The sequence below is a fragment of the Ailuropoda melanoleuca genome, chromosome 6 (genome assembly GCF_002007445.2).
Source record: "Ailuropoda melanoleuca isolate Jingjing chromosome 6, ASM200744v2, whole genome shotgun sequence".
Classification (NCBI taxonomy): Eukaryota; Metazoa; Chordata; class Mammalia; order Carnivora; family Ursidae; genus Ailuropoda; species Ailuropoda melanoleuca.
The window spans coordinates 70,399,127-70,421,215 of record NC_048223.1 but is presented as its reverse complement, the minus strand read 5'-3'; the positions used below and the strand labels follow the sequence as shown (position 1 = coordinate 70,421,215).

Below are 22,089 nucleotides of genomic sequence, written 5' to 3'. Positions count from 1 at the left end.
AAATAGGAAGATCGGTAGGAGAAGGAAGGGAAGAATGAAGAGGGGGTAAACAGAAGGGGGAATGAACCATGAGAGACTGTGGACTCTGGGAAACAAACTGGGGGCTTCAGACGGGAGGGGGGTGGGGGATTGGGATAGGCTGGTGATGAGTATTAAGGAGGGCACATATTACATGGTGCACTGGGTGTTATACGTAACTAATGAATCATGGAACATTGCATCAAAAACTGGGGATGTACTGTATGGTGACTAATATAACAAAATAAAAATTATTTAAAAAAAGATTTATTTATTTATTTGAGAGAGAGAGTGTGTAGGAGAGCAAGAGGAAGGGCAGAGGGAGAAGGAGAGACTCTCAAACAGACTCACCACTGAGCACAGCTACACAGGGCTTGATCCCAGGACCCTGAGAGCATGACCTGAGCCAAAAATCAAGAGTTGGGCGCTTAACCCACTGAGCCACCCAGGCACCCCAAAAGTTATTTTTATGCAAATCTTATTGGGGAAAAAAGTCAAGGGCATGAATGTTCTAAAATTTAGGGTCCAAACTTTTTCTGTCACCCTTTTATAAAAATATAAAAGGTATGGGGCGCCTGGGTGGTTGAGTCATTAAGCGTCTGCCTTCGGCTCAGGGCGTGATCCCTGGATCCTGGGACCGAGCCCCACATCGGGCTCCATGCTCCACTGGGAGCCTACTTCTTCCTCTCTCACTCCCCTCCTTGTGTTCCCTCTCTCACTGGCTGTCTCTCTCTCTGTCAAATAAATAAATAAAATCTTTAAAAAAAAATATATATATATATAAAAGGTTGGGAGAACATATTTGATTTAGCAAGGGGGGCTTGGTAAATAATAGAAGAGGATTCTTAAAGTGGTAATGATTCATTCTCCTGAATCTGCTATTAGGCAGCCAAAATCGACTCAGAACGGCTTTCTAAATGTCAATAGGCAAGAAGGCTTTAATAAATTTTATAGTGTGGAATTTACCAGTTAGTATGTTTTCTACTTCACCTGTAAAACTGACTATGGTCTTTAGGTGTAACAAAGACTTCTCATCAATTCTGAAAATAAAGGGTGAATCTGGGCCAAAGAACTTAATTTCAAAAGTTGAATTTCAAATTTTATACTCATTTGACTCATTGTTTCCTTAACAGAATTGGATAATTTTAGTATGGCATTGAAGAATCTCCTGAGAGAAACTATATGTTTTTCTTAACCTTGGGTAATTGCCACTTTGGTTATTGGTGAAGAATCTAATTATTAGGGGTGCCTGGGTGGCTCAGTTGGTTAATTTTCCGACTCTTGTTTTTGGCTCAGGTCGTGATCTCAGGGTTGTGGGATTGAGCTCTGCCTCAGGCTCCGTGCTCAGCAGGGACTCTGCTTGAGGTTCTCTCTCCTTCTCCCTCTGCCCCCTCCCCCCCACCCCCATCAGCTCACGCTCACTCTCTGTCTCTCTCTTGAATAAATAAATAAATCTTTAAGAACCTAATTATTACTTTACAAGTTCAATTTTACCATTAAATGTGTAATGCTGGTCTTTAAGGAACAAATCCACACTATTCCTACTTAAAATTTACAAATAAGAGTGCCAATTTAAGAAACCAATTTACAAATCAGAGTGGCAATTTATTGTTTATTATGTAAAACTGGCAGGAAGACTGATATTGTACCTAGACTATGAAGGTAGGGCTGTGTAGCCAGATCCTGTGAGTTTGAACACCAGCTCTACCATTTATTAATCAGATGAGTCAGTTAACTTCTCTGTTGTTTCAGTTTCTTCCTTTGCTAAATAATGATAGGACCTACCTCGTAGACTTGGTGATTAGTAAAAGAGTTAATATAGGTAATGCAGCTAGAAGAGTATATGGCAGATAAAACACTATCTGTGTCAGGGATTATCATTGAGTCCATCCATAGAACAAAGAATAGCTATGACCATTACTCAGCAAGGACAAAGAAAATGGCATTTTGAATAATATTCTATAGAAGACATCATTGTGCAGTGAATGAAACAGAGAAAAGTAAATTCAAATCTCTAGACAAATCATATACTTTATCTAGACTCAGTTTGCAAATGTGTAAAATAACAATATAAACCCAAGTAAAATGGCATGATAGAATACTAATTTAGAATCATTCACACAAAGGACATGCACAGTGCCTGGCACGTGGGAAGTACTTAGTAACGACCAACTTCCTGTCATGACAAAACAATGAGATGCCTTACCTTTCATCATTATAAGTAATTCTAAATAACTAGTTTTCGGTCTTTGAAAAAATCTAAGTACTCTACTTCAGAACAGTGCTGGAGACAGTGTTCCCATGAATTCTCTATTTCCATGAAACTCCACGGCTCACGGTATTCTGTGATTTCAAAAAACATTCATCAAATTCTCTTAAGGTAGTGATTTAAAATAAAATAGATTTAAAAGCAAATAGATATGGGTTCAAAATCTGGCTCTAACATACGCTCTTCAATCCTGAAGAAATTAGTATGCTTTCAAAATTTCTGTTTCTCATCTATAAATTGGGGGAAATCCTTTCCTTTTTTTCCTCTTCCTCCTTCTTCCTCTCTTCCCCTGTTTCTTTCTCTTTCTCTTTCTTTTCTTCCTTCTCCTTCTTCTTAGTTACAGTTTAATCCTCTTGAGATTTGGGGGATTACCCTTACTTCCTTGTTTAAAATTTGAGAAACATCCTCAATGTCAAGGCCTCACTATCTTCTTGGCTGATTGTCTGTCTGACTGGTTACATGTACCTGTCTATTCATTTATACATCCAGGCTCTGACAGTATTTCTGCAGAATTTAATTTCTTTGCTATCTTTTCTGACTTTGACTCAAGGGTAGTATGTTCTCATCTTGTCTACACATTCTATAGCTATGTAGACTAGTCTATTTAGCAAACATGACAGAGAATAAGATTCTCAGGAATTTTCCAATAACACTCCAATTTATGAATTACTAGGTAACAGAAGAAAGAAATAGAATGTTTTTTGGTCTTTCATTATACTTTCCTTTTTTTTTTTTTGAAGATTTATTTATTGATTTTAGTGGGCGAGGGGCAGAGGGAGAAGGAGAATCTTCAGTAGACTTCCTGTTGAACAGGGAGCTGGACATGGGGCTCAGTCTCAGTACCCCAAGATCATGACCTGAGCTGAAATCAGGAGTTCAGATGTTTAACCAACTGAGCCACCCAGGCGCCCCAGTCTGTCACTGCTTTCTCAATTTACGTTTAGAATTAAAGCTTTTTGACAACAACATTTTTATAATTATGGAAATTATATGTATCTATTTTAAGAAATGTAAAATAGGAAGAAAATGAAAATTACTGATTGTATCATGCTTATTTCATATATTTCCCAGTATGTTGTAAACACAAACACAACCACATATTGTTTAGCAATTTGATTAAGATAGCATGTAAGTTTCAAATACTGTTTTTTCCACTTTCTAAAACTATTTTCCCACCTCCTTTGAACATATTTTCTTGAGACTAATATCACATTATCTAGATATGCATTCTAACTTAATCTTTCCACTATTTTTGGACATTTAAGTTATTTTCAAATATTGCTATTATAAATAATGCTGTAATTAATATCTTTGCATATAAATTATTGTCCATATTTTCACATCCTTATGAAAATATATTTAAAGTGCAAGTAAGTTATCAGGGATTTAAAAAAAACTCTATTACAATTGCATAGAAGAAAAACACAGTTAACAACAGATACTTACCGTGTTATGTTGAAGCTCAGAGCTGTCCTCCAAGAAGTTCCTTACAGATGACATTATAGTGTAGGAGACTATTTTTGTTAAAGAAGTTTACTACATCTCTAAAACATGTATGTTGTTATTTCTCGTCTCCACGTAGATCCATGGCTGTTATCTAAGGTGCAAATGATTTATTTTGTCTGTAATAGCGAAGGATGTGTAATGCTGAAAGTAATAGAAGATGATGTATGATTTGTTGCTGATGTTTTTTTATGCCCAGATAAATAAGAAAGAACAGACAATGCAGATCTATGAGTCCCAAGAAATACTCTGATGGCAACTCTAAGTGAAGGAAATAATTGCATTTAAAATATTTATTTAGATTTACCTAAAAATGCCATCTGAAGATTTCTAACCTTTTCATAAATTAAAGGCAATTATTTTATATACCCTTTCATGTCTGAAAATTCCTTTACTATTTCTGTCATCTATACTGAAGTAATTAAGGTTGAAACATGAATAAACTCTTTGAATGGTGGAGGCAGGCATATCAGAATCTATGTGGGCTTGGGCTGAGAAATGGGGCTTCGTGACAATAAAGTTGCTCCCTTTTAAGGTACCTCCAATGTTAGTGTTAAAGCAATCTGATCTACTTATTAGTTATTTTGCCATTTTCACTTTTATCTTTTAGTGTCCAGATCCATCATGCAAACAAGATTTGTTGGCCTATCTGGAACAGATTAAATTTTACTCTCACCAACTGAAAATCTGCAGTCAAGTTAAAGCTGAGATCCAGAACCTGGGAGGAGAGCTCATCATGTCTGCTGTGAGTACTGCCCACCATTTATATCATCACATGTAGAAGATGCTTGAAACAAAGCAGTGACACCCCTCTTCACCTCACCAAATCTTTTAGGTCCATGTAGGTTAGAATAAACTCAATTGGAGTGTATTAAATTGCATGAAATTAAATTAGCAAGGAATCGAGCTAAAGAAATGCTATGTCAGTAAAACTTGTCTTTATTTATGCCACAGATTTTAGAATGAATCAGGATTTGTAAGCCACTTGGATAAGAAATATAGAAATTAATTTAGAGCATGGTTTTCTGATTTCAGAAGGGGGACATGTGGAACTCTGAATTGAATTCTATAATTTTTTTGAAATAAATGCATATGGATTTGCAAATCAATGAAAAAATGCCTTTATTACTAGTAATTGATATTCATTTTCCCATTATCCTTTTCTATAACATAGAAATTCAGGCCTTGAAAAGTGTTATTTCTATATGTAATTGTAGAAGTGGAGTATGATAGAACATAGATGGTCTGGAAAAACTTTCATAAACCCTTTGGTGACCCTGAGTTTCAATCCACTATAAAATGATCATGATAGAAATAATGTCTAGCTTTTCTACTTATCTTTTAATAACAGTAGATCATTCCTCTAGAGCGGGTATAGTAATAAAATAGTATTTGATATCTCTATTGGATTCAGTTATCAGTGACTTTGAGAAGGACATGGACCAAGATTATAAATTTAAGTTAAAGTGAAACATCGTGAACGTTCTAGGAACTTATATTCATGAGGACAAATGATAACAGCATACTTATAAATTTGTAATTTCTAGGACTTCTATAGCCTGACATTGGACTTTCCGTCAGTGAACTAACATGCTTTAAAAGAACGTGATTGCAAAAACAAAAGCATAAGGTTACTTACCATCAAGAGTAGAAAGCAAGGACCTAATTCTATTGACAGTCTAGCTCTTGTCTGTATTTTATTTTGTTTGATCCTCACAATAGCATGCCAGAGAGATTGTTTATTTGCTTATTTTATTTTCATTAATATTGGAAAAAAATGGCATTCAAAGAAGTTGAAAAATTCCCAAATATCATAATGGTAAATTTCAGAACTGGGGTTTACTTTCAGAGGCTTATGGCTTTGCTATTCATGTGGACAAACTTGAATCTGTGATGAAACTGAAGAGCACTGGTCGAAAGTAAATAATGTGGAAATGATGTGTAATAAGTATTAGAGATAAAAGATATTTTGCTTCCTTGACATTAAAATTCTGCAAAAACATGAAACACAAACCAACACAACCAGTACAATATTGGTGCCCTGGCACTTTAAAGAAAATGCATTTTATGTAGTCACGAGCTTTATACACAGAAACCTGTGTGGGTGGATGAATACATACATGGGTATATGCACACAGCCTGTGTACACATTTATACACACTTTGAAATAGTGTATCCTGACTTTGAATTATTAGAATTCAGTCTTCATTTTCTCATTTAACATTATACTACTTTAAAATATGTAAAAGATTATTTACTTGTAGACCTAAGTCTGTCTTCTGTTTACATTTGTCTATTTCACACAGTCACACATTCATTATCATTCACAAAGCTTAAATCCATATGAATTTTATTTTCCCATTATTTACTACTTTTGCAAGTTGTTGAAGCTAAACTTTCACAAAAAAATATTATGTTTAAATATGTTACTGTTAATTGTTCTTCCAAAATATAATTTCCTCCAGATGTACAAATTTGTATTTCCTGTTTGGTATGATGATTCAAATTCATGAATTTACCCATATTTTCAGATAGATTAGGCACAAGTTTATAAGCCATGATTTACAATTTAAAAGCTGAGTCATTATATAAAATAAGGAATAGCACTGCAAATCCAAAACTATTTTGTCATCATTTTCCCCACAGTTTCCCTTTAGAAAAGATAAATCTGAATAAAGGGAACATTTCATGCCCCCTTTGATATACCTTACAGCCATCTGCTTGCAGGTAGATCCTGAAAAGCTTTTTAAATACATTTCATTTACATGTGCCAAAGAACACTTGCTTTAATCTCTCAGTGACCCTGAGTCCTTGTCTTGTCATCTTTCCTTTTTAGATTGAGAAGAAGCTCTAATCTAAGTCATCCCTTTTCTCTGAGGTCTTTTGAAAAGTAACAAGCATGATTCTAAAGCAGGGAATCTCATTAAAAATTACAGAAATTTGTTATTCAAAACTATAGATTATCCAAAGCTCACTAAGTAAAGTTTGCATTTCAAAATCGGGTTCATGAAACATTACTTGTAGAAAATATATTTGATTAAAAAGAAGTAGGGAGAGTGCTTTCTGTGTCTGGGGTGTTAGGGTTTAGGAAAAGATGAATTTATAGCATAAAAGAATTTGAAAATCGTTCTCATACAGAGCATTTAATTAAAATTATTTTCTAGTCATTCTTACATCTGTCTGTGAGCTCTTATCCTGAAGTAACATGTTTTATTTAGAAGGAAGCTGGAGTGTAGTTAGCCCAAAACCGCAACTATGTTTTGAGCATCTCTGGGTCATGTTTACAGAACATCTGGGGATGCAAAGATGAATACATGATGTCTCCTTTAAGATGATCAAGTACGTGTAACATTAATACATAAAATATAAGCAAATATTCACAAATGACTCTAAAACAATGTAATCAACTGTGTCATAGTGGTATGCACAAAAGCGTAGTAAGACGTGAGGGGGTTATTAACTGCACTGATGTGGCAGGTGGGCAGGAGAAAGCTCCATGACTGAATTGACTCTAATTTAGGCCTCGATTAATAAGTAAAAAACAAATGTATACTCATGGCGAAGGAGAGGAAAAGGATTCAAGGAAGATGGCACAACTGAAATAAAACGATAGAAATGGGGAAAGAGAAGGAATTTCAAGGAAATAGCAAGCAGTCAGATGTGATTGGAAGTAATTGTCCTTGGTACTGTTGGTGTACTGTTGGATTGGGGGAGGGAGAAGAGAAGAGAAGCTGCCAAGAAATAGGGGCTGTTTAGAAAGGGTCATTTGTAACACTTTAACTTTACCCTGTAGGTGACTGAGAGTAATTGAAAATTTTTAAGCTCAAGATGGACATAAGCATATCTGAAGAGTTTAGGTTCCATTTCTTTTAGCCTCTCCATCCTGAAGCAGTTCCCCTCCCTGGGTAGTGTGGGGGTTTGTTTTGAGTGCAGGGTCTTTCCAGGAATGCTCTGTTGGACAGATGTGGGGTTGGTCCGTGCGTGGCTGGTCAGGAAATCTGGTACCATGGCTGCTGGGCAGATGTGTGACCAGCGTTTTGGTTACTCTCAGACAAACCACATTTATAGGTTTTCAGATGAACTGTCCTTCCGGCCAGAAGAAGGAGGTCCATTTAGAAAAGCCTTCTATGATTAGCTGAAATGAGTGTTCAGCATGTTGTAGAAAGAATGCTTTACTTTAGGATGAAATTAAGCAGCTGTTGGTAATAAGAATTATTGGGGAAGCTAGCTAACTGCACGCTGGTGCTCACCTACAAAAGGATGTCCTGTCAAATGGTGTAGTGCTTTATGCCATGTCGTTGCACTAATAAAACTAATTCCTGAAAAAGAAAGAAAGGAAAGAGAGAGAGAGAAAGAAAGAAAAGAGAGAGAAAGAAGAAAGAAAGAAAGAAAGAAAGAAAGAAAGAAAGAAAGAAAAGAAAGAGAAAGGAAGGAAGGAAGAAAAAAAGAAAAAGAAAGAAGGAAGAAAGACTAACTCTTGGATTAAGGCAATTTTGGTGAGAATGGAGAGGAGTGGATCCCTGCAAGCAAAACTCTGAAGTGGAAGTTGATCAGAGTCAATCTACTGAAGGATAAGAGTGAAGAAGAAGGAAGAATTAAGGCTTACCTCCAAGTTTTTGAGGTTTGGTAGCTTACTTAGTTAAAACCGGAATCACTAACCAAAAGATATATATATAGAAGGAAGATCAGATTAGGAAGAGTAAGGCACCTCATTTGGGTTTTACTTGTTGAATTTAAGTGACTAAGTGGCATTCAAAGAAGAGTTCTGGGAGCAGCTGAGTATAGGGTTCTGGAAATCAGGAGAGAGGAATGAAAGAGAAATAGATGGAGCCAATCCAGTAAAAGTATGTTGAATAAGAAAACAAAAATAGCTGAGACAAAGATACAGGATCAATTTCCCTCCCTCCCTCCCTCTCTCCCTCCTTCCCTCCCTCCATCCTTCCTTCCCTCTCTCTCTTTCCCTCTTTCTTTCCCTTTCTTTCTTTCTTTTTTCTTACACCCAATGATTCTAATGTGTTTCTGTCAAATACAGAGACTTGACTGTGACAGTTTAAACAAACTGGGAGTTTACTTTCTCCATAAAAACAGTCTGAGAATGGGCAATCCAGGACTGTTATGGAAGCTTTGCAAAGTTATCAGGGAAGCAGGCACTTTAGTCTTCCTGCTTTATTATTCTTGGCTTCTGGCTTTCATTTGTATCAAGGTCAAAATATGGCTATTCTGGCTCTAGCTGTGGCTTTTATATTCTGGTCAGTAAGAATGAAGAGGAGCAGAAGTGAACATTCCTTACATTTTTAAGTCCCCTTCAGATGCTTTCACCTACATATTATTGGCCAGAATTTAATCATCTGACTATATGTAACTGCAAGAGATGCTGCAAATATATATTTTGTCTATTTGTATGTGTTTTAATCTGGACACATTGATTTCCCCTAATTAAATCAGAGTTTTGTTTCTTTGTAAAGAGAGAATGGATATTGGGTGGCAACTATCAAATTCTATGATATCCTTCTACATTTACAAAAATCATAGCAGTACTCACATTCATTATAATTATCTGCTTTTTGATATATATTCTCCTCTAGACTATAAGATCCTTGAATAATGTTGAATGATTGAAGATATAGTAGCCAAGATTATAAATAATGCAGAAAATTCAGGTTGACTGAACCTTAATATGTATATTGGATTTTGCACTGATAGTGTCTTTATATCTTTTCCAAAGCAGTATCAGTAACATGGTAAATGCAAAAATTAGGTCATAGTGGGCCAAATACTGATTATGCAGTGACAGAAAAAAAAAAAAAAGCAAAGAATAAATTTTCCAGTAGTTTGTAGTTGAAAGGAAGGGGATAGTGAGAGAGATGGGGGGGGGGAGAAGGGAAGAAGGGTGGGAGGGAAGAGAGAGACTTGAGGGGCAGATGAAATTGCTGGAAGCGCCTTCTTCCTACTTGCCCTCCCTACCCCCTTTCTTCTTTCTTCCTCCCCCTCCCCTTCTTCTTCTTCCTCTTCCTCTTCTTCTTCTGGCTGACATTTTTATTTATATACTTTTTAAAAATGGAAGTAATTGAGCAAATGTTTAGTTAAAGAGTAAGAAGAAGCCAGAAAGAACGGATCTATAAAAAATTAAGACCATGATGGGTAGAATACAATCTTAAGCAAGGGAGAGAGAATAGAATTAGGAAAGCAGGTAGAAAGACTAGATTTGGAAAGAAAGAACTCTTCTCCTGAGGGATAAAGAGTAATGCAGATATAAATACATTTAGACACAATGGAATGGGAAGAATTTCTTGTTGATGGATCCCATATTTTGGTAAAATGGGAGGAGTAGTTTTCTTTTAAAACTGATTTGTGTGCTCTACCCACAGTTTTATTTTAACAAAAGAAAAAAGTAAAGATGTTCATATCTTTAAACACTTTTCAATATTGCTTGGAAGAGAAAATAAATTTACCGCAGTGATTTGAGATAGTAATCAGAGATACCGTGTGCTAGACGTTGTTCTGTCAGAGCTGAGCTCCAGAGCACTGCCTGGATTATGGAACCTAACCCAGCTTCAGTTTCTTTCAATCACAAGAAAATGAAACCAACGTAGCCTTCAATGGCTATCCTCTCAAAGAATAGGGAGTATATAAAAATTTAATTTAAAAAATGATAGCAAATCATGACAAAACTGTCTAATTAAATATGCTGTTGCAGATTAGTTTCTATAACCACCCTGACTTATTAATGTACTAATTTAGTAATACCGCAAATATATAACTCTAAGAAGATTAAAATGTACCTGGGTTACCTAAGGTCAGTCCCATAAATTTTCCATCAGTTGTTCCTCTAGTGTGCTTATGCATGTTGCCAAGTGGGGAAGCTATTGTACTTTGTGAAGGGAGTCTCGCCATAAAGAAATACATACTTTTATATTCTAGATTGTATATATTGAAAATAAGATTCAGGAGAAAAAATCAAAAATTAAAATGGTTTTAAACTCTAAAAACTACCCTTTCCCCAAATGTTATGCTTTTAGGACAACAATTTTTTATGCTACTTAAAACTGGTTAATTATGTAATGGCCACATTTTGTGTGTTTCCTTTAATGTGTTTAATTGTGCTCTCTTACCCTGAGGCAGGTGTGCCAAAGCCACAATTTTAAAAATTGGATAAATAAATAAAACTAATCAGTCAGGGGGGAAAGATCAGCAAGTTTGAAAATTTGCCAAGCGACTGTAATTCAGCTGCAGCAGAAATCAAGGGGCAGGGTGCATTCAATTAGGAATGATAGAGAAAAGCAACAATACAGCTATTGACCAAAAGAGCCACCAGGGCCTACAGAACTCAGGCAATTGAGTATATACAGAATGACTTAGTAGGTTAATGTGCTTGCCACGTTAAGACATTAAGGGAGTTAGTTAATGAGCTTTCCCAACCTACTGCAGTCATTGGTAGTCATCAAGAAAATTGGGGAAAGTAGAAGAAGATTTGGGAAATTAACTGAAGCATTTAGAGATTTAAAAAAGGTATGGGAGATACATATAATGGATTGGGGAGAGATGCAAGAAATGAAGGGAAGAAGAATGGAGAGAAGGACACGGATAAAAAGTAAAAAGAAGAAAGAAGACACTTTGCCAATAAATTTAATTCTCTGGAGTGTTTTTTGTTTGTTTTATTAATGCTAGGTAGGAGGCAAGTGGAAGAATAAACCTTAGTAGTTTGAAGAATATATTCTAAAAACAAGCCAAATTACGGAGGTATTATTTTCTTTTATATTGCATTGCAGTGAAGTAGACTAAGAAATTCTTTTGGTGTCTAGGTAATCTGATGTCACAACGAATTAGATCTTTTTGAGAAATATTAGAACATGATTAGATTATTTCCAAGGTGTAATAACCAGTGAAGGAAACTTGGAAATAATCTGTTCAAGTTATATCTAATTCAAAGTAACTTTATAAACAAATAGGTCAAGGACTTTTTCTTTTTCTTTCTTTTTCTTTTTCTTTTTCTTTCTTTCTTCCTTTTTATTTATTTATTTATTTATTTATTTATTTATTTATTTATTTTAGAGAGGGTGCATGCAAGAGGTGGTAGGGGCAAAGGGAGAGGGAAAAAAAATACTCAAACAGACTTCCCACTGAGCACAGAGCCTGTCACAGGGCTCAGTCTCAGGACCCTGAGATGATGACCTGATCCGAAATTAAGAGTCAGATGCTTAACCAACTGAACCACCCAGGAGCCCCATTAAGTCAGGCACTTTCAATGACTTGCCCTAGTTCATGAAGATATCTAATGGCAAAGCCAGGACCAGAATCTAACTCTCATGTTCTTCACTTTATTGCTTCTGAAAGTAAGCCCAATGGCCTTCTAGTGAGTTTAGTGACATAATGACAGGAGGTGGAATTCGTGCACTGAGCCAAGATGGTTGCTACAGATATCAACAGATAAGGAATAGTTTTAATTGGAAGATACAAGAAAGCACTGATCAGAACACAGTCGTAACTGATGATAATGGTGATTTAATGAGCCCAGATTTTTTTTTTAAGATTATTTATTTATTTATTTATTTATTTGAGAGAGAGAGCAATCAATCATGAGCAGGGAGAGGGGGAGAGGCAGAGGAAGAAGCAGACTCCCTGTTGATCAGGGGGCCAGATATGGGGCTGGATCCCTGGACCCTGAGATCATGACTTGAGCTGAAAGCAGACATTTAACCAACTGAGCCACCCAGACATCCCATGAGCCCAGATTCTTAAGAAAGCCTGACCAGAACAGATTCTTTAGCTTCAACATGAGAAACAAACATGAGGTAATAGGAAAACTACTGGACTCCAAATTAGAAGACCCATGTTATAATCTAGACATCAATTTTTTGAGTCTATTTTTTTTTTTATCTATTTATAAAACTAAGGTTCGGGATTAAATGAGCTCCATGGTTCCTTTCAATTCATAATTTATGATTGTATTCTTTATAGTGAATGTGTTTATTTCTTTCTCATTTCCTTTTGTGTATATTCTTCAGCTATTTTCTTTGTGATTACCATGGGGAGTACATTTAACATCCTAAAGTTAGAACATTCTAACTTAAATTTGTGCTAGCTTAACTTCAATAACATCCAAAAATTCTGTTCCTTTAACAACTCTATCCTCCACCCCTTTCAGTTGTCAGGGTCACAAAATTCATCTTCATACATTGTGTGTCCAAAAACATAAATGAATAAAATTTTTAATACATTGGTATCTAAAATTATGTAGAATACAAAATGTGGAGTTAAAAACAAAATTACATTAATCATTGTGTTTTAGATTAATAATTGTTTTTTTTTAATGTATTAGCTTCTTAAATCATGTAGAAACAAAATGTGGAGTTACACACCACTGTTACAATAACACTAGCTTTTGTAATTATTGTGTATTTACCTTTACTGAGATCTTTATTTCTTCCTACAATTTTGAGTTACTATCTGGTGTCTTCTCATTTCAACCTATAGGACTCCCTTTAGCATTTATTTCAGGGCAGGTCTAGTGGCAATGAACTCTCTCAGCTTTTGTTTATCTGGAAATCTTAATTTCTCATTCACTTTTGAAGGACAGTTTCGCTGGGTGTAGTGTTCTCAATGGACAGTTTTGCTTTTAGCATCTTGAATACATCATCTCACTACCCTCTGGCCTTCTAAATTTCTGATGATAAAGCTGCTAATTACTTATTGAGGAACCCTTGTTTTTTGTTTTTGTTTTTTTAAAAGAGTTTTTATTGATTTATTTGACAGAGAGAGAGTAGCCAGCAAGAGAGGGAACACAAGCAGGGGGAGTGGGAAAGGAAGAAGGCGACTCCCAGTGGAGCAGGGAGCCCAATGAGGGGCTCGATCCCAGGACCCTGGGATCACACCCTGGGCCAAAGGCAGACACTTAACAACTGAGCCATCCAGGCACCCCTTGAGGATCCCTTGTTAAGTGACAAGTCACTTCCCTTTTGTTGACTTCAAAATTATTTTTGTCTTTGGCTTTCAACAGTTTGATTATAATGTGTCTTGGTTTGAGTCTTTTTGAGTTCAACCTACATGGAGTTCATTAAGCTTCTTGGATGTTCATATTCAGGGTTTTCATCAAATTTAGGAAGTTTTCAGCCATTATTTCTTCAATTTTCTTTCTGCCCCAATGTCTCTCTTTTTTGGGGACTCTCACATTGGATGTGTTGGTAGGTTTGATGATATCTCACAAGTCCTTCAGGCTCTGTTCATTTTTCTGCCTATTCCTCAGACTTGTTCCTTTTTCTGTCTTATCTTCAAGTCCACTGATTCTTCTTCCTGCTGAAATTGACTTTTTGATCTTTTTAGTGAATTATTCATTTTAGTTTTTGTAATTTCAACTCCAAAATTTCTTTTTGATTTCTTTTTAGGTTTTCTATCTCTTTATTGATATTTCCAATTTGTTCATACCTCATTTTCTTAACTCTCTTCATATCTTCCTTAAATTCTTTGAGCATCTTTAAAACAGTTTTTAAAAATTTTTGTCTAGTAGATCTGCCATTCTGCCTTTCCCAGGGATAATTTCTGTTGATATATATTTCCTCTGAATGGATCATACTTTCTGTTTCTTTGTACGGTGAACACTTTTTTTGTTGGAAACTGGTCATTTGAATCTAACCAACTGGTAACTCTGGAAATCAGATTCTCCTCCTTCCCCGAAATTTGCTGGTTTGTTTATTTGCTTGTTTTTGTTTTGTTGTGTGTGTGTGTGCAGGGGGTTGTTTTGCTTTTTAATTATTATAGGCTATCCCTGTGCCAAGGATCAGCCTGGAAAGAAAACTAAAAATCTTCTCAGGTCTTTTTTGAACCTGTGTCTTCCACTGGGCATATTCAGTGACTTTCTAATTTTTCCTGTGTATGTGGTTGCTTTGAATGTCCTAATTTTTTGATGTCTGGCTTTTAAAAAGAAAAAAAAGAGAGAGAGAGAAAGATGAGGGGGCAAATAAAGGTGTTAGACCTGGAAGTCACTTTAGCCAGAATAAGAAGGGCTTGCAAAAATGGGGGGAGTGCCATAACAGTGACCACTGCCTCTTTATCAGCACTTCCATGAGGAGAAGCAGCAATCAGTGAACACAGCACAGATTCCTGATATCTGGAGGACAGGGTTCTTTTGCCCTACCCTGGCTTTTACAAGTTGCTCCAGGAACAAATGCATGGCTGCCTGCGAAGTGGCTGAAGGGTGGAAGATGGATAGCTGCCATTGAGCTAAGAGCTGAAATTGACAGATATGAACCAAAATGTACTTCCCAAGCTTTTCTCTGGAAGTTGCAAGTCTTCAATAGATGTCAAAGTTTCTGAATGATGATATCAGAATATCAGATAGGGGCGCCTGGGTGGCACAGCGGTTAAGCATCTGCCTTTGGGTCAGGGTGTGAGCCCAGCGTTATGGGATCGAGCCCCACATCAGGCTCCTCCGCTATGAGCCTGCTTCTTCCTCTCCCACTCCCCCTGCTTGTGTTCCCTCTCTCACTGGCTGTCTCTATCTCTGTCGAATAAATAAATAAAATCTTTAAAAAAAAAAAGAATATCAGATATAGATTCCTGTAGCACCATTTTGTCTGGAATCCTTGATCTTTGCTGTCCCTTTTCTTTTCTAGTTCCTATCCAAAATTGTCCTTTAAGCACCAACTGGCAAATTATAACATGACATAGCAAGTTGTTGTGTTTTTATTTGTTTTAAAAGGGTCTTCTAGAATTTTGTTTAAATGATATGCATTAGTGAGAATGAGATCAGATGCTTTAGGGGTTTCCTATTAATTTTAGGTCCAGAGGAAAGTGAGACGTATATCAAAATGGTATATTGTCCACAATCATAGGATCGATTTGATATGGCTTTACTGAGGCTGCTGTGGTACCTCTCACCCAATAGCAGTGACCTGTTTTGTGAAATTAGATCCTCTTTGTGCAATTAAGAGATGGAAAGGACAAAATATCTGGATGTGGCATGCACACACACTTGCGTGTGCACAAACATAAAGGTTGGTTGAGAAGGAAAGAAATGGAGGTCGGAAAGGAAGAAAAATATAAATGTGATGTGAGCCTCTCTACCATTAAATTTACTCTTAAAAATCTCCATATTCTTATTTGCATGTCAAATAGTTCAATATTTTAAAAAGGAAATATTTGAATAATTTAAAACTTAATGGAAAAAAAACTTTTTCTGTTTTAGAAAAAAGAATTGGTTTAATTGTTTTCAATCCTTAGAAAAGAAGAAAGGGGATTAATTAATTCTATTGTGTGCTGGACAACCTGAATCACAGAACTTCATAGAAGAGGAAAGACAGGCCATGAAAGTGAGCAGGATGTATTTGGCATCTATAGATTGGTGTCAAATTCCCCATCAGGGAAAGTGCAGCTGAAGGAAAAGAGCAGAGCTGAATACAAACCTCCTGATGATCATGAGTTCAGCTGAAAGACAGGGTGAAAATCAGAGAAGAAAGGGGGAGAGAAGCAAAAATCAAGGAGCTAAAGATCCTAGGACAGCAAAAGTGCTGGTGTTAAATTGCCTTTATCCAAAGGTGTTGATAAAGGCAGAACTGAAAGCAGAGGTGAAGAAAAGGCTCAACACAGTGTGGACGTCATTTGCAAAAGTAGTCATTTCAGTCCATGGGTCATGCTGAATTTGTGTTTTTGCAGATTATAAAGTATTACTAGTTATATTCACAAGGTAAAGCTTCCTGTGAGGGTGTGTTTATGGGGTGTGTGTGTGTTTTCCCTAGCAGAATCAATTCAATCCACATTTTCCTCTTTTGATTAGTAAAGATAAGAGATAAGGCCATAGCTGATCTTTGGCTGAGACTAATGATGTTATTTAACTGTAACTTCACCCATCCTATGCATCTTACTTCCCTGTCCTTCTCCGGAGAACAGCCCGTCAGTAAACCACATGCAAGAATTCCTCTCAGGCTCTTTGTAGATACCTCCTCAGGAGACAAATGATAACATCATTGTGTCCTTTATTGTGGATGGAAGAGAGGTGATAGGACAATTTGCTTAATTTGATGATTGCACCACTCTTACTGACACATTCATATATATTATTTTATCCTTTCTACAATGCTACAAGTAGACTTGTGGCATTTTGTTGACAAGAAAACTAAGGCTACTAAATGAATGTGACTTGCCAAATGTCATGTGGTTATTAAGTGATGGAGTGAAAATATGAATATACGTTCTAGTTTCAGAGTTGTTTGTTATTCCACACTAATATATACTTATTTTCATTTTGCTGCCCTGAAAAAACAATATAGAAATGAGTAAACAGGTCCTTATTTTCAAGGAATTCAGCTGGAAAGAAAAGACAGCAAAAAAATTATTATAGAAAATGTTAATTTACAAATAGAATTTGTATTCCTTATGGTCCTGAAAAACTGCAGCAGTTTCACAAACCAAGAAAAACATAAGAATCAGAAAGTAAAAATAAAAACAGGCATTAAAGAATTTTTAAAAATTAAAAACAAAGAAATGGGTATTCCTAAGTCTTTTGTTAAATTAGTTACTCCGGTTGAGTATTATAAAGTTAGGAAGTGGGCACCTGGGTGGCTCAGTCAGTTAAGCATCTGCCTTCAGCTCAGGTCATGATCCCAGGGTCCTATGATCAAGCCCTGCATCAGGATCCCTGCTCAATGGAAAGCCTGCTTCTCCCACTCCCTCTGATGCTCCCCTGCTTGTGCTCTCTCTTTCTCTCTCAATCAATAAATTAAATCTTAAAAAACTAAGTTAAGTTACTGAAAATTAACATCTATATTATATAGATGTCATTGTTTGATGATAGTATAGACATTTCTCAGTAGCAGTTGGTATCATAATGATGTCCTAACCTAGGGGTCTGTAAAAGACAGAAATGCTCAAATGGACATATCTTATACATTGACTCTCAATTACACCTAAAATTACAACATTAAATCTTAATTTAGTGAAGACTTTTCAGGAGGGAGTTGTGAAGATGTGGAAATACTGTTTTCTGGTGTAACTGATCACAAAAAATAACACTCTGACAACTCTAGGGAAACAAGTGCATTAAGTCATCTCTTTGCAATATGAGATGTCTTGGGAAAGTTTTTGTTCAAGCCCTGTGTCACAGGCAACATGGTTGAATTGTACAATAAAGTTCTGTGTTTTTTCAAAAGGGATACATACCCTTTAGGTATCACTTATACTCTGAGAACATTGAGCAACTACTGTGTATATGAGTGTGCATGGTATTCTCATTGCTAATGGCAAAATTGACATTCTTTCATGAAAGTTTTCACTTATGCATTCAACCAGATGTGGAATACAAATTCACTCCTCTTCTGCACAAAGAAAAATCATTTTTAGTCTAGCCTCAGGTTCTGTATCACATAGCATGAAAAAGAATATAATGAAAAAAAAATCTAAGGAAGATTTTTCAGGACAACAACACTGAATTACTCAGGTTAGGCTCTACTGTCATAACAAACAGCTTTCATTTATTAATGACTTAAACAAATTCTCACTTTCCGTTCACATTAAGTTTGATACAAGTTGGAAGGGAGCTTTTCTCTACTTGCTCAGAACCAGGGTTTATGTACTCTGGAATCTCACTATGAGGCCTCCATCATCCCTGTACTAGGAAAGGAAAGGCTAGGAGGGTTGCTCACTGGTTAATAAATACCTTATAAGAGGGGAATAAACTACTGCATGTAAGGTGCTTAGAGTACTGTCTGACATTTAGCAGGCACTCGTTAAATATTAGCTAGTAGTAGTAGTAGCTAATATGGAATAACGTTAACTGTACCCTAAAGTGATAGTATTCATTAATATGTTTCATCTAATTGTTATAAATTTATTTCAAATTAAGTTTAAAGGAAGAAGGTAGGAGAATGTTCTCCTTTTAGTGAGTAATTTCTTTGCATCTGAGAAAACAACTTATTGCCCATCACTGTTTTAGCAGTAGCACTTGATTTGGGCTTTGAGGATGAACAATCATGTCTGCTTCTGTGCCAACGTTAGGGTTTGGCTCACACACGGCTGATGAGTGATGGAAGGATTGCACAAGTAAGGTTTCGGCTATGCTTAACAGTATTTCCCACAAGGTAAGAGATCTTCAGATGGATACATTAACCTCCTTGGACTTTAATTTCCTTGTTGCCAATGCAAATGGAGACATTTAGCTCTTAGATTTGAAGAAAGATTGAGAGAGATATTTTTATCCAACATTAGAGTGTTTATGCATATGTCACATGTTCAGAATTTTAGTTACAATATAGAGCAGAATTCAGCTATCCCCAAATTTAGAGGACTTATTCTGTCAAGATTAACATTTCTGATGCCGTGGGATTTTAAGATGGATGGAGAGCAATAGTCAAATATGTTACAGAATGTTTAAGAGCAGTACAGAATTAGTAAGCTAAGTGTGTGTGGCAATAAGTGCCAAAGATCTGTAGCAAATAAAATACTCTTATTTGGGTAGTCTGAAGAATTTCACAGAAAATTTGAGCTAAATAATAAAGAATTGGAAGAATTTGGTTAGGTGGAGAGGTGAAAAGCTCTATGAAACAAAGCTGAGAATGTAAATTGCCCTAAAATGCAAGGTAATGTTTTAATAATAAATAAGGAAAGACCTATTTGGATTAAATAGTGTAAGTATAGACCCCTAAACACTTTGCTTGCAAGTGTGTGTGTGTGTGTGTGTGTGTGTGTGTGTGTATGAATGAATGAGTGAGAGAGACAGAGACAGATATAGAGACTGACAAGAGACCGAGAGAATGGGTGATAGGACTACATCTCATTAAGCTAAAAAATGAGATTCTGTTTAGAGTTAAAGGAATAAAGAGTGGTGTGTGTGTGCATATAATTATAGTTATATATGTAAACCATATGTGTCATAAATGCATATGTCTGTATATGTGCATGAAACTGAGTGCTTATTAATCTAGGTACTGTATAAATATCTGAAATGTATTTGCTTTCACAATCCTTATCAAAAAAAGCTGCATGAGATAGCTACTATTATCACTGCTTTATAGATATGAAAACTGAAACTTAAAGAGATTGAGCAACTTCTCCAAGATCACAAAGCTATTGAGAGGCAGTGCAAGATCTTACACCCAGTTCTCTGACCCTGAAGCATATACATGCCATGCTAAGATGCCCAGCAGAAGATCACAGAAGCTTGGGTGAAAACGGACAGTTGAGCAGATTCAGGGTCCATATCTCACACTTTGAACAGATGGGGCACTTTTCCAGGACAAGGTTTTATTCTTCACCTCTGTGATAATAGTAATAAGAGTAATGGTAACAGCAGTGATAGTTAACATTTATCGAACTCTGAACCAGACATTTTAAATCCTTGTTATGCATTAATTATTTTATATGCACAACAGGGCTTTGAGGAAAGCTCCATTTTAAAAATGCTCTAAGGAAAGTTTCATTTTATAAGTGAGAAGCTAAAGCTCAGAGAGCTTAAGTACAAGGAAGATCTGTCTCTTTCTCCTTCTCCTCCTCCATCCCCTCCTCCATCTCCCTCTCACCTAGGAGAGGCTCTGCCACCCCCGACATTTAGTGTTAGTACTTTGGGGTCACAGAGATGAAACCAGAGTCCTTTTTTTATCTGCCTTCTTGTTCACATACATGCCATCCCATATGCCCCACATTGTATTCTGAAATAGCCAGCCATGGGTACACTGGAATTATCCATGTGGTCCTTCACGCTCACTCCTTTCTGGAGTTGAACTTGAAACATAGCAGTTTTAGAGCTCAAAGGTATTACACTTATCCTCCATGAGCTCTCAGTAAAGTTTGTCCGAGGATAGGGCATTACCCTGAGGCATTTCTGCACATTAAAGTAAGGTTAAAAGTAACATGCTCATGCTTATGTCAGTGCCAGCTACTTAAAAGGTACCACTAATCATCTATGGTCATGACAACATCCAGTCACTTTTCATAACTAAGCCAACAATGGCCTTTAAACTTTTGGTCATTTCTATGCTCATGTCTTCCCTCCATCTCACTACAAACATCTGCCTGGTTATTACTATACCTTTTTGACCTTTTATTTGGTCTCTTTTGTGTCTTAAGCAATTACTGGAGTCTATGAAACAAGCCTCCCCTTTGTACCATTTAATTTAATTAGACCTCTCATTTGAGCTCTTGCTGAGTCAATATTTAGTTGCTTGTCTATATCCCTGGGACAACCTGAAACATTCCATACGCTAGCTAAATGGCTCAATATGCATGGACATATGAGCTGAATGCCTTAGTTTGCATTCTCTCTTCCTGTGCAATATCCAGGGGATGCCACTGCAGAATTCCTTCACTTTACCTCTCTTAATTGTGCTCTTCCACAGTTTACCTGGCAATTCCTTTTTCTGGATGATAAATTATGGTGGAACTGAAGGAAGAGCAATCCTCAGCCTTGTCTCACTAATTTTGTTTGTAGAACTCTTTCTCTAATGTAGCATTTTCAAATTGGTCCATTATACGTCTGCTTCTCCACCTGGGAGCCCCATCCATGCCAGGTGCAGTGCTATCAATGGCACAATTTTGCCTGATGGCATCAAGTGCCCGGGAATGGGCTGAAAAGAAAGGGGAAGGTGAAGAACAACTCCAGTTTCTTTCCATTCAGGAGGGGTCCGTATAAATATTTGGGCTCTTTGTGGTCTGCCCTGGGAAAAGTGATGTGAAAGCTGAGAAGGGTGGTCTACTAGTTCATACAAGAGGACTTGAAATCCATTCTTGACAAAATTTCAGAATTTAAAGGGCTTCTCACATAAAAAAGATTTTGTTTTAGCAGTGATTTCTGGGAATATACCAAGGGCATTTGCCTGAATATAAAAATACATATGTACATACATACAAAGTAGTTGTTTTTTTTTTTTTTTAAGATTTATTTGTTTATTTGAGAGAGAGAGAGAATGGAGGAGGCGGGGCGGAGGAAGAGAGAGAATCACAAGCAGACTCCCTGCTGAGCATAGGGCCTGACATGGCGCTTGACGTAGGGCTCAGTGTGGGGCTCAACGTGGGGCTCAATCCATGACCTTGAGATCATCACCTGAATCAAACCAAGAGACAGGTGCTCAACCAACAGAGCCACCCAACCACCCCTACAAACATTAGATTTTTTAAAGAAAATTTCTGTTGAGGATTTTGGCATCCATATTCATTAGGGAAATCAGTCTGTAATTCTCCTTTTTGATGGGGTCTTTGCCTGGTTTGGGGGATCAAGGTAATATTGGCCTCATAGAATGAGTTTGGTAGCTTTCCTTCTGTTTCTATTTTTTGAAATAGCTTTAGGAGAATAGGTATTATTTCTTCTTTGAATGTTT

At 36.5% G+C, this 22,089-nt stretch overlaps 1 protein-coding gene across 3 annotated transcripts in view; it reads left to right on the top strand.

Annotated features, from left to right (window-relative positions):
• Positions 1 to 22,089, top strand: part of CTNNA3 (catenin alpha 3) — a 1,722,523-nt gene that overhangs the window by 1,649,252 nt on the left and 51,182 nt on the right. For all 3 annotated transcript variants that reach the window (XM_034662590.1, XM_034662589.1, XM_034662591.1), the window contains one exon: positions 4,401 to 4,535. In XM_034662590.1, coding sequence (XP_034518481.1) covers positions 4,401 to 4,535 — 135 coding nt within the window. The remainder of the gene's footprint in view (positions 1 to 4,400; positions 4,536 to 22,089) is intronic.